At 41.7% G+C, this 13,508-nt stretch overlaps 1 protein-coding gene across 1 annotated transcript; it reads right to left on the reverse strand.

Annotated features, from left to right (window-relative positions):
* Positions 1-11,978: 11,978 nt before the first annotated feature.
* Positions 11,979-12,326, reverse strand: LOC143611657 (uncharacterized). The gene has a single exon (XM_077085831.1). It carries the CDS (start codon positions 12,324-12,326, stop codon positions 11,979-11,981), a length of 348 nt encoding a protein of 115 aa, XP_076941946.1.
* Positions 12,327-13,508: the final 1,182 nt, after the last annotated feature.

Consider the following 13,508-nt stretch of genomic DNA (forward strand, 5'->3'; position numbering starts at 1 on the left):
TAATTATCATATAATTATTGTTTTGACGTTTTTCGTTTATTCACCAATTGTTTGCGTCAACTCGTTTGCGTTTCGGTGCAATTCCCGAAAGACTACACATGTAGTAAGTGTCAAGCGTCATTTAAACCCTAGTTTAAATGTAATGAGGTGTGCGTTATAGATTCAGTAATCTTTAGGTTTGAATTGACGGAGTTGAGTTAACGGAGTTAACCTGAAATTGACGATTGTCACATGATTCCCATGTTAAAGAATTTTTCATCCCGAAAATTTAAGTCAAGTCGTGATGAGTGTCTTAAAAAGTAAGAAAAATTTTTCAGTTTGTCATATCATCCCCTAGTAGAAAGAAATTTCTTCCCGAAATTTAATTCATACCTCCTGTGATTTCTGAAGGTTTGCCGGGTTCCGCAGTTTTCGGTGTTTGGTCGGCCCTTCAAAAAGGTGAGGATACTTTTTCATCATTTGATCCTCGCGTTCCCACGTGAACTCCGGTCCACGTCTCGAGTTCCAACGAACCTTAACGATTGGAATTTTGTTGTGCTTGAGCATTTTGGTTTCCCAATCCAAAACTTCAACTGGTTCTTCAATGAAGCGTAGCTGTTCATCAACTTGCAGTTCATCCAAAGGGACTACTTGGGTTTCATCAGATAGGCATTTCTTCAAATTGTATACGTGGAATACATTGTGTACGCCACTGAGTTCCGTTGGTAGGTCCAGTCGGTACGCCACCGCACCAATGCGTTCAGTTATCCGATAAGGGCCAACGTATCGTGGGTTGAGTTTGTTTCGCTTCCCAAAGCGAACCACACCTTTCCAAGGTGAGACTTTGAGTAACACTTGGTCATTCACTTGAAATTCGAGAGGTTTTCGGCGCTTGTCGGCGTAGCTCTTTTGGCGATCTCGTGCTGCTGCCATGCGGTTTCGGATTTGAACAATCTTTTCCGAAGTTTCGAGTACCAGTTCTGGACCAGTGATTTGGCTGTCACCCACCTCTGCCCAGCAGAGAGGTGATCGATACTTCCGTCCGTACAGTGCTTCAAACGGCGCTGCTTTAATACTTGCGTGGTAGCTGTTATTATATGAAAACTCTACTAATTGTAAGTGAGGTTCCCAACTTTTTCCGAAATCCAATACACATGCACACAACATGTCCTCTAAGGTCTGAATAGTTCGTTCACTTTGCCCATCCGTCTGAGGATGGTATGCTGTGCTCATATCAAGACGGGTGCCTAGTGCGCTCTGTAGCGACTTCCAAAAGTGCGAAGTGAAACGAGAATCTCGATCAGAAATGATTGAGACAGGCACTTCGTGTCTAGACACTACTTCCTTCATGTAGACGCAAGTCAGTCTTTCCATTTTGTCCGATTCCTTAATCGCCAAAAAGTGTGCCGACTTAGTCAACCGGTCAACGATCACCCAGATGGTATCGCATCCCGTCGGTGCTTTAGGCAATCCCGTGATAAAATCCATTGAAGTGTGTTCCCATTTCCACATTGGAAGTTCCGGTTGTTGTAGCAGGCTAGATGGTTTCTGGTATTCTATTTTGACTCTAGCACAAGTCAAGCATTTGCTCACGTAGGTGGCAATGTCGGCTTTCATGTTCGGCCACCAGTAAAATGCCTTTAAATCATGATACATTTTATCTGAGCCAGGGTGGATAGAATATCGGGACTTGTGAGCTTCGTCCATCACTAGAGTTCTCAACTCTCCGTATCGTGGAACCCAAATTCGGTTCTCAAAGTATCGAACCCCATCTGATTTGGTTTCAAGTTGCTTGTTCATGCCCCGCATGAGTTCCGATGGAAGATTATCATCTTTCAAAGCTTCGAGTTGCGCCTCGCGAATCTGATCGGGTAAGTTGGTATGAATCGTGAGTTGCAATGCTTGCACTCGTCTGGGTTTATCTGTTTCTTTTCTGCTGAGGGCATCGGCCACTACATTGGCCTTGCCAGGGTGGTACTTGATGGCACAATCGTAATCCTTAAGCAGCTCGACCCAACGACGCTGTCGCATGTTCAGCTCCTTCTGATCGTAGATATGTTGGAGACTCTAGTGGTCGGTGTAAATGGTAAACTTGGTACCGTACAAGTAATGCCTCCATATCTTAAGAGCAAACACCACAGCTCCGAGTTCCAAATCATGGGTCGTGTAGTTCTTCTCGTGAATCCGTAGTTGTCAAGAGGCATAGGCTATAACCTTCTCGAGTTGCATCAGCACACAACCGAGACCTTGTATCGATGCGTCACAGTGTACCTCAAAATTCTCCGTTCCCTCGGGTAGGGCTAGAATAGGGGCGCTACAGAGTTTGGTTTTCAACAGTTGAAAAGCGGATTCTTGTGTGCCACTCCAATTGTACTTAGTGCCTTTGTGAGTCAAAGCGGTGAGGGGTTGAGCAATCTTTGAAAATCCCTCGATGAAACGCCGGTAGTAGCCGGCCAGTCCTAGGAATTGCCGCACCTTAGTCGGAGTGTTAGGTGCTTCCCAGTTTTTGATGGCTTCTACCTTGCCGGGATCGACATGGATACCATTCTCGTTGATCACATGTCCTAAAAAGTGAACCTCGCGAAGCCAAAATTCGCATTTCGAGAGTTTAGCGTACAGTTGCTCCTTTTTCAACAATTCCAGAATTAATCTCAAGTGTTCTTCGTGGTCAGCCTTGTTCTTGGAGTAAACGAGAATATCATCAATGAACACAATCACAAACTTGTCGAGGTACGCCTTGCATACTCGATTCATGAGATCCATAAATACGGCTGGTGCGTTGGTTAGGCCAAAAGGCATAACCGAAAACTCGTAGTGACCATACCGTGTTCTGAAAGCCGTCTTTGAAATATCTTCCTCGCGCACTCTTAGTTGGTGGTAACCAGACCGTAGATCGATCTTTGAGTAAAAACTCGATCCTTGAAGCTGGTCAAACAGATCATCAATTCGGGTTAAAGGATAACGGTTCTTGACCGTCACCTTGTTCAACTCCCGATAGTCGATGCACATGTGGAAAGTCCCGTCCTTCTTTCTGACAAACAAGACAGGGGCTCCCCATGGCGATGAGCTAGGTCGGATAAAACCTTTATCCAATAAATCTTGTAACTGAGTGGACAGTTCCTGAAGTTCCGCCGGTGCGAGCCGATACGGGGCTCGTGCTATGGGTGCTACACCGGGGGTCAACTCGATTTGGAATTTAACTTGTCGTATAGGAGGCAGTCCGGGCAAATCCTCCGGGAAAACTTCCGGAAAATCTCGCACAATCGGTATATCTTCAATTCGCTTCTCCTCCGCGGGTTTCTCAACAATCTCCACCAAAATTGCCGGATGACCCTTTCGTAGATACTTCTGCGCCTTCATGAGGGTAATGACGCTGGTGGTCATGCCGCTTCTCTCACCTCGGACCGAAATGATCTCGCCGGAAGGGGTAGTAATGTGGACTATCTTGTCATGACATATAATCTCCGCTCGGTTCTCGGATAACCAGTCCATGCCGACAACGACATCGAAACTACCAAGTGTAAAAGGTATGAGGTCGATATTAAAAATATGACCTGACAGTTTTATCTTACCTCCCGCAAGTACATGAGTCGTTACTATAGTCCTACCGTCAGCTAATTCAACAGGAAACTTAGCATCTAACGGGGTTGGAGTTAAGTCTAAGAGTTGACTAAAGGCTTTCGACACAAAACTTCTATCAGCTCCAGTGTCAAACAATACAGAAGCAAAACAATCATTCACAGGGAACTTACCAGTCACCACGTACGGATCATTTCGGGCTTGACCCGACCCAATAACAAAAGCTCTTCCTTTACCATTGCTTCCACCACCACTGCCACTTCCATTACCTCCATTGTTGTCGTTCGGTTTCAGCTTGGGACAATCTTTCCTGAAATGACCCTCTTGACCACACTCAAAACATCCTTTAGTCATCGTAGGTGGTTTAGGAGTACCCTTTGCCGCTAGGTCTCCTCTACATTCCTTGGCTTGATGACCCATTTTTCCGCATCTCAGACATTTGACACGGTCACACGGGCCAGCATGATGATAGTTGCACCTGTTGCATTTCGGGTATTTCCCAGCATAGCCGCTCGAACCCTGCCCCCGTTATTGATATTGTGACCCTGATTGTTGAAGCCCCGAGTGAATTCGGGCTTACGGTAGTGTTATTGCTGTGGGGGGTTCGAGGATGAGGATCTAGTGTTGCCAACTTTCTCTTTCCGCTGCTCGGGTTGCTGTTGCTGTTGTTGTTAGTACTCGGCTTGTCACGGGCTTTAGTGGTCGAACTCCTAGGTGGTAGCGCACCTTGGGTCACTGCTTGATCCGTCAGTTTGTGAGCTAACCGGATCGCTTGTTGAATAGTGGCTGGTCTAGAAGACGTCACCATGCCCTGAATTTGCGGTGCTAACCCATCAATATACATTTCAATCCTCTTACTCGGCGGGTCTACCATCCGTGGACACATCACAGCTAACTCGTGAGAACGGGTGGTGTAGGCTTCGATTTCTGAACCCACCATCTTCAATGACCAAAATTCTGACTCCAACTTTGCAATCTCCTCTCTCGGACAGTACTCTTCTCGTATCATGTTCTTGAACTCCTCCCAGTTCATAGCGTTAGCCAGTTCCAATCCAAGGATCTGCATGTTTGAATTCCACCAAGTGAGGGCAGAATCTTCAAGTGTTCCAACAGCAAATTTGACCCTACTGGCAGGGGGACAATTACACATCTCAAACGCCGATTCGGCCTTCTCAGCCCAACGCAGGAAGCCTATAGCTCCCTCAGTGCTCTTAAACGAATTGGGCTTGCAGTCTAGGTAGTTCTTGAAAGTACACGTTCCAGTTGGACCTCCAGCTTGATTCTGAACATGTGCGGCTAGAGCTGCCGCCGCATGGTCATTCAACAGGGTTTGGAGTTCTGCTGCAGTTAAGTTGATGTTACCGCGACCGTGTCCAGCGTTTCTTCCAGACATCTAGGTGTTATCATTCTCAGATGTCATCGTCTGAGGACACCTCTCAGTGTGCCTCCGGCTCAGCCGGTTCTTCCTCCGGTTCCTCTTCGGGTTCCTCCCCGGGATCTTCCTCGGATTCTGAGCAATTTGCGTCTGTAAGATATCGCATCGCTCTAGAGCTATCTCTGTCCGGGATCTCGCCACAAGAAGTTGCTCTTGCAAATCTATCATATCTGCTTGCATTTTTCTCATAATCTTCATCTGTTGGTCGCTAGCATATTGCATTTCCTTCATAGCCGCTGTCAGGCGGGAAATTTCCTCCTTAGTTTCGGTTCCATCTCTTAACAGTCCGGAAACGTTCGCTCTCGTATAGCGCATGTAACCCACATCACGCTCCAAACAAGAAACGACAGCTGCGAGAACTCACTACACAGGTTCGGTTATGGGTGGTAGGTTGTTGGGGTAAGCAGGATGGTTCGGGTGGGGTAGCGGGGGAACTTGTTCGCGATAAACCATACGCCTGATCAGATTAGGGTACCAATCCCAGCTAACTTCGTTTTCGTACATGCCTCCGGATAAGCGATACCTCTTCGGTGCAGGAGCTTCGAGTTCCGGGACTACACGGGGTGGCGATGAGGTAGGTAGCTGCGGCTCCTTCCCATGAGCATGAGTCATCTGATCAGATGATGATGATGGTAGCGTCGACATCTCTACAGGTAAGCCGTGTATGCGCGCGCGTATGAGTGAAAGAGGTAAAGAGATAAGATAACAAAGACTACACAAACATATGCAGTGCGTATCATTATAACTAATGGGTCGTCGCGGTTATAGTCTAGTATGCATGCAATTTCTAGTTCGCTATAACCAATGGCTAGGATACCAATCTGTCACACCCTCAAAATCCACTAACGGAGTTTTACCGTCAGAGGGTGAGAACTAACAGGATCGGAATCATTAGTTATAATCAAACCATAAAAACGTTTAAATGAAAGTAAGTGCGGAAGCGTAAAAACCAAAAGACAAAAGTTGCGTCACGCAGGACGACTTAAAACCCAAGTAATAATAGTTAAAAACATGTTCGCATATCAGAATGTTCAAAAACCATGCATGATCCTATACCGCGCGCCCGCCTCGGCTACCTGAGAATAACATACTAAAAGTGTAAACACAGGGTTGGTGAGTTCACAAGTTTAAATAAAATAAAGCGTTTAGCGTTTGCGTTCAGCGTTTTGCGTTCAGCGTTTTGCGTTCAGCATTTTGCGTTCAGCGTTTTGCGTTACCAGATAGTGTTAACTCAATTATATATCGATAGGTAGCTAGCCTATACAACAAGTATTACTAAGTGTCCGACACCGAAGCTCACTGTTTATCAAGTGCCTTGTCACTAGGTCATCCAGACCATGGTACGTGTTAGCCAAAATTACACCCGCTCGACCTCCAGTCGAGTTTAGCGTTGGGTGGGGTTTGTCAAACCCAGTAGTACTACTCAACAGTGACTCGCTATTCCAAATATTAACCTGTTCGATGTGTAGGACTTCAAATGTTTCGTTTGCCACTTAGCCTTTACAAGTGATATATAATTTACTAACAAAATCTTAAATGCGTTTATCAGAGTATGTTATCTCCCCCAAGTGAAAAGCGTTTAAAACAGTTTAAAGGGGTAAGTGAAACTCACTGTTTGCGAAGAATTCCCAAAATAAATCACCAAGTGATGCGCGTCACAGAAAACTCTCTCTAGCGTTCTAAAATAACAAGGAGATTTTTCTAAGTGTCGGAACTATTATCGAGTCTCTAGACTCATCACATACTACCTATGCACACAATATGTTTCGTGTTTCGTTTGTGAATCGTGTGTGACTTTAACAAGTACATTTGTGATCCATTACATGTGTGAGCAATTATTTACGTGTCATGTATTAATAATGTACATCACTAGCAATTACTCCCCGTGAGGGCAATTTGGTCACACATAACAATTAACTAGCAATTATTCCCCGCAAGGGCAATTTGGTCAAAACACGACAATTAATTAGCAATCATTCCCCTCAAGGGCAATTTGGTCAAAACACGACAAGTAGCTAGCAATCACCATGTTTCATGCAACTTTTACAAAATTCAGCAACTAGTTTCTTAACGACAGAATTCTACTTGTAAAACTAGTCTATTCCACCAATCATAGCATCTCAATTAATTTACCAAAAATCATCACAAAAGCATGTATGTGTTAGGTTTCCAGAACATATTTTGTTGTATTTTATTCCATATATATTTTCACAATGATCAATTTACCACAGCAAACTCATAACAGTCAAATTTATGCGCAACAGAATGTTATTTGAAATTCCCGTTAAACGAAAAATCCAACAAATCCAAGACCACTTGCGTTAGGTTCCTAACTCAACAAGTCAACTTCCAGAAGTGGAACCAACCCAATTGGTCTCGTAGTTCATGAGATATAACATTTACAAAACAACCTAACAGCAAGTCTAACAACTCAGCTTTGCACAATGTTTTTGTAAAATCATAAAGGTTAACTTTTACACGTCCAAAAATTGCAAATTTATATTCTTTAGAATCTAGACTCAACCTAGTTTACTGTAGTATCAATAACCTCAACCAATTTTCACATTTACACTCCGTTATAGTCAATTGAACATCAACAACACAATCTGTCCAGAAACTGTTTGCATCCAAACTCAACATATTAACTATCTATGGACCATAATTCATTCATATGACATTCTAGACACCATAATCACTATTCATGCACATCAATTACACATCACATACATGATTAGGGTTTTGCTTGAACTAAAATCAAAGAAACAAACGATTAACATGCAATAACGTCAATACTAGTTATCAATTCAACAATCAATACATCTTTCAATCATCATCTAATCAAAACAAGTCATATGAACATAATATATATAATTTCCAGATTCTAGGGTTTATAATTATACCTTCAAAGGCACAAAAATAAGCAAGAGGAAGGTAGAATTTGACTAGAATCGGATGTAGGATGCTTCAATTGTGAAAAACAAGATCAAAAATCAAGAGATATGTGTGTGTGTGTGAGCCGATTGTGAGGAGAGGGGAGGGAGTAGGCTGCCGTCAATTGTGAGGGAGAGGAGAGAAAGAGATTAGGGTTCTAGGTTAATATTAATAATAACAAGATGTTACACTTTAGTCCCTCAACTTTTAATTGTTACTTTTCTAGCTTAATTAACTAGTTCTTGTTTCTTGTCTAGCATCACACATAATATAATCAAGTAACACATATGTTAACACATAATTATCACATAATTATTGTTTTGACGTTTTTCGTTTATTCACCAATTGTTTGCGTCAACTCGTTTGCGTTTCGGTGCAATTCCCGAAAGACTACACATGTAGTAAGTGTCAAGCGTCATTTAAACCCTAGTTTAAATGTAATGAGGTGTGCGTTATAGATTCAGTAATCTTTAGGTTTGAATTGACGGAGTTGAGTTAACGGAGTTAACCTGAAATTGACGATTGTCACATGATTCCCATGTTAAAGAATTTTTCGTCCCGAAAATTTGAGTCAAGTCTTGATGAGTGTCTGAAAAAGTAAGAAAAATTTTTCTGTTTGTCATAAAAGCCTCTACCGGTCCCATGCTCGGCTTTGGTGGTTTATAACTGGTAATGTCAGTGTTACAGACCACCACAACCCGGTTGTTCGATAGGTTAAAGACTCTCTATGTGGAGTCCCAACAACATAGCCTACGAGAATACCCTCATCAGCCTTCTCACCGAACTTTGAGTTAGTCTTTAGGATCGAACATGGGGACCCAAAAAGTTCAAGACCTTTCAGGTTAGGCTTTCTACCATGCATAATTTCATAACAGGTTTTATTCAATCTTTAACATTTAAAACACGATTAAGGATATAGCAGGCTGTGGCAACAGCCTCAGCCCAGAACACCACGGGAAGTTTAGCGTCTGCCAGCATAGTCCTGGCGCCTTCGATTAGAGTTCTGTTCTTCCTCTCAGCTACCCCATTCTGTTGCGAAGTATATGGTGCGCTAAACTGATGTTCAATCCTTTTCTGCAAACAAAACATCTCCATTTGATAATTCTTGAATTATGTGTCGTTGTCACTTCTGATGAACTTGACCTTTCCCCCAACAATATTTTATACTTTGGTAATCAAGTTGATCACCAACTGAACTGTTTCATCTTTGGTCTTCAGAAAATAAACCCTTGAGTACCGTGAAAAATCATACGTCACAACCAAGCAGTAAGATGTTCCACCTAGACTTTTGACATTTATGGGACCAAACAAATCCATGTGAAGCAAATCTAGGGTTCTGGCAATAGATTTGACTCTTTTGGAGTAATGTGGTTTCTTGTGCTATTTTCCTTTCTTGCATGACAGAAATTGATCTTCAAAATTGAAACTTTTTAAAGGAACCCCAAGTACCAGTCCATTCTTGACGAGATAATTCATCTTTCGAAGATGGATATGACCCATCCTTCGGTGCCACAGTTCCGATTCAGACTCCGTTGCTTTTGATAGTAGACATGATTCTTCCGTTGCGATCTCGGTTGACCGCATGTCCATTTACATTTGTGTTCTTCTCTCTTGGAGCTTTCATCACAATCCAGGTTTCAGGAATCTTAAAACCAGGACAGAGCACGAGTGCATCATCTTTCGTAAAGTGTACAATGTACTCCTTGTCACATACTTGAGAGACACTCAAGAGATTGTGCTTCAATTCTTCCACGAAGTTTACTTTCTCCAACTTTATTCTTCCATTAGTAACCATACCGATTCCAGTAATTTTTCCACCTCTTTCTCCTGCAAAACTAACCCTTTATCCTTGAACAGCTTTCCAATCACGTAACAATTTTTTGTTACCAGTCATGTGCCGGGAACAGCCACTGTCGACAACCCACATGTTGTTTACAGCCATGTTCGACTGTTCCTGCACAATTAAAGAAACAAATTAAAAAGGAGGGACCCAAGACCTGTTGGTCTTGGGTTGATCAAATCGATTATACGGTATCCAACTTCTCGGCTGCCCAAAGTTCCTTTTAGGGAAGTTTCTATTTGAGCTGAATGGAGGATATCTAGTAAATTGGTTATGAGGCCAATTAAACATTTTTGAGTTTCTAGCATTCTTGTATTCAAAATTACCTGATCTGTGGTTTCTTCTGTAAAATTGAGGTTGATTTCTTTAAAAAATGGAATTTTTCCAACGATTAAAGTCGGAGGCTTTATTATCATTACCAGTATCAGTTTTAATGTGAGTTTTATTCTCAGTCTTAGTTGGCCTCATATTTCTATAATTTCTCTTTTTCAGAGGACAGTCATTGACAAGGTGTCCTATCTTGTTACACCTAAAACAACTCCTGTTGGGACAACTAGTGTCCGTCCGAACATTCCTTTCAGAAGTTGTAGCAGAAGATGGGGCTGTGTTACTGACAGGTTGTCTAACATAGGGGGGAACGAAAGGGTTTAAAGAAGAATTCTTTTCATCAAAAACATAACTCTCCCCCCGTTTGAGTAACACAACTTCATCATCTTTGTTGACAGAGTTGACGGAATTTGAGCCATGACTTGTGACAGGAGAACTTGTTTGACCAGTTTCGTTACTAACATTATTATTAACGTTAGTATTGCTTTTATCGACTTTAAAGGGTACCGTGTTGACGTTCACTTTACCTGTTACAGTATGATTAGTTTCAACACTTTCAGATGGCTGATTACACGGATTATAAGTATAATTATTATTGAAAGGTGGTGGAACCTCATTATATCCAATTCCCTCTTTGTTGATAGGGGAACGTTGAACACTTAGGGCATGATCAAGCATCATGGATGAATTCCTAAACTATTCAAGCTTCCTATTTAATTCCACCACTTTTACTTGGTAATCAGCTATCTGTTTATCCTTTTCAGCTATAATTTTAGTCTTTTCTTCCACGACCTCATAGCTTAAATCGATAACTTGAATTTTCTCAGCAAGTGTTGCCTTAAGGCTTCTTATATCTTTTTCACTAGCTTTTATTTTTACAGAGAAACTATTTTCTTTCTTTTTAGAGAAGTGATGTTCCTCTTTTAACGTTTTTAATTCTTTATCCAAGTTAACATACCGATCAGTTAAAGCATTTAATTGTTCAAACAATTTCTTACATTGTTCACACTGAGATTCAGTACATACCTCTGAAAGCTTATCACTTACTTCTGCCATGTATTCTTGATTCTCCACTGACTCTTTGTCACATCTTCCACTCTTGATGTTCACCAAATTTGCTTGTTCAATTACCTCCTCAACCTGTATATTCCAATTATATCCACCGTTCTGTTGAGATACCATGGCCTTGACCTTATTTCCACTTCCATTCTGTTGAGTAGACATGTTCTGACTTCGTTCGACTCTTTCATTCGTACACTCTCTAGAAAAGTGTCCATTCTGTTGACAGTTGTAGCATCGAACTTTTGACTTGTCGAAACCCGGTCTCTCTCCAACGAATTTTCTACCATTCTTCTTCATAAACTTTTTCACCCTTCTTACAATCATTGCCATTTGCCACTGCAGATCCATTTCTTCCATGTCATCAGCATCTATGTGATCATAATCCTCATCCAAGGTTGCATGGTCGACTATCTTTCCCTTGATGTAGTTCTCATATGAATCGATGAAAGAGGCATAAAGAGCAAACTGTTGTTCAGCTGATTTCACACTCATAGGAATCTGTGAGTAATTCTTGTTAGAGACATTGGCTGAGGAGTTACTAGCTGATGATTGAGATTTTGACGAACTATTTCCACCCGCTATAAAGCATATGTCACCAACCATATTCATCACCACATTACCATCTTGAGTAGAGTTTGGTTCACCTCTTGAGTAATACGCAGTCGATTCTGATTTAGAGCTTGAGTTTGGAGACCCTTTTGCACCATACATTCCCGGATCCTGAACCTGATCAGTAGGAGTCTCTTTTCTTATCATATTTAACTCGTAATTACGCAACTTATTGACCACTGTTTCCAAATCAAACGTTTCAAACTCTTTATCTTCTCACATCAAAATTGTGTATATATCCCATTTTGGTGGGAGAGCATCTAGAAGCTTTTCTACAATTTCAGGCTCGGTGTACTTCAAGGAGTAGTTATTCAGTTCTGTCATCAGGTGATAGTATCTTGTTATGATGTCATCAAGTGACTCATTCTTAAATCCTTTGAACACTGAGAATTGAGTTTTCAACAACTTCGACTTTGAGTTACGAATCCCGACATTACCCTCATAGCGATTCTCTAATGCTTCCCATAATGCTCTAACAGATTTGTACTTTTTGAAAGTATGAAGAATCTCTTGAGGTAGAGCCATGGTGATTGCAGCTAATGCTTTACTTTCAGCCTCATACATTTTCTTTTCATCATCATCCATCTTATTGTACTTCTTAAGCTACTCTCGTCCTTCAAACATGACTGTTGGAGGGATGTACCCATCTTGAATGCAGACCCACATTTTTACATCTTGATACTTTACATATTGTTCAAACCTATCTTTCCATGCAACAAACTCAGTTCCTTTTAGAAGTTTTGGAGCTTTAGTTGCTGAACCAGCTTCAACTTCGATCTTTACCAGTTCCGTGATGTTTACCGAAGTCATACTTGAACGAAACGAGACTTAAAATCCAAAAACTATATTCTGTGAACAGTGAAGAGCGAACTTATCAGAACTTCGCTACTGGCTAACTTCGCCTTGTCCCCAACTTAGCTCACTCAATAACTTCGTTAACCCTGTAACTTCGCTGACCAAGTAACTTCGCTAAAACCTTATATCTTCGCTGAAACCCTAATCTTTGTGACGGCAACTTCGCTGGGAGCTCGGCTTAGATCTGCAACTTAGATTCTTTGATTTCGAAGGTTGTGGGGGGTAACAATGAGGTGCGAATTGAAGGGTATAGTTGAGAAACAAGCAAAAGAACGGTATATCAACCTGAAAAGATTCTGAGAATAGTCTATCGGAATAATTTTAACACTCGTGTGATAATACCGAACCACACAATCGCGAGCAAAATTCTCTGATACCAATTGAAGGTTCCCAGCCGGATCTACACAGGAGTATCTCGTAACACGAGGGTGTGGAATCCCCTATGTATACGATACGAGTGCTAACACGATGAACACGTAAATCACACGTAAACACACGAGTATAAAGAAATACTTGTTATATTGCAAAGGTAATTACCAGAAACACCAAAGCACGTAACACCTAGGTTACCAATGCAGCCGTCAAAAGTCACACTAAATGAGCCAAAGTTAGGTATTAATAATGCGACAACATCGCCTAACAGGCTAGGCGAAGTTGTCCTAACTTCGCTATCCCAAGTTCGCTAAACATTAAAGTAAACTAAACAAGTTCAACAAGAACAAAGTAACGATTACAGACACAAATAAACACGAGATAAATGAATTACTGGCATCATGCCCCAACGGCATGGGCATTCAGTTAGATGACCGATCCATTAAATATCCTCGGGGCATTGTTGAAAACATGATTGTCAAAATTGATAAATTTGTTTTCCCAGTAGATTGTGTAATT

Source organism: Bidens hawaiensis, unplaced genomic scaffold (genome assembly GCF_021521415.1).
Source record: "Bidens hawaiensis isolate Kalapana, Puna unplaced genomic scaffold, B.hawaiensis_p1.1 tig00031883_1, whole genome shotgun sequence".
Lineage (NCBI taxonomy): Eukaryota > Viridiplantae > Streptophyta > Magnoliopsida > Asterales > Asteraceae > Bidens > Bidens hawaiensis.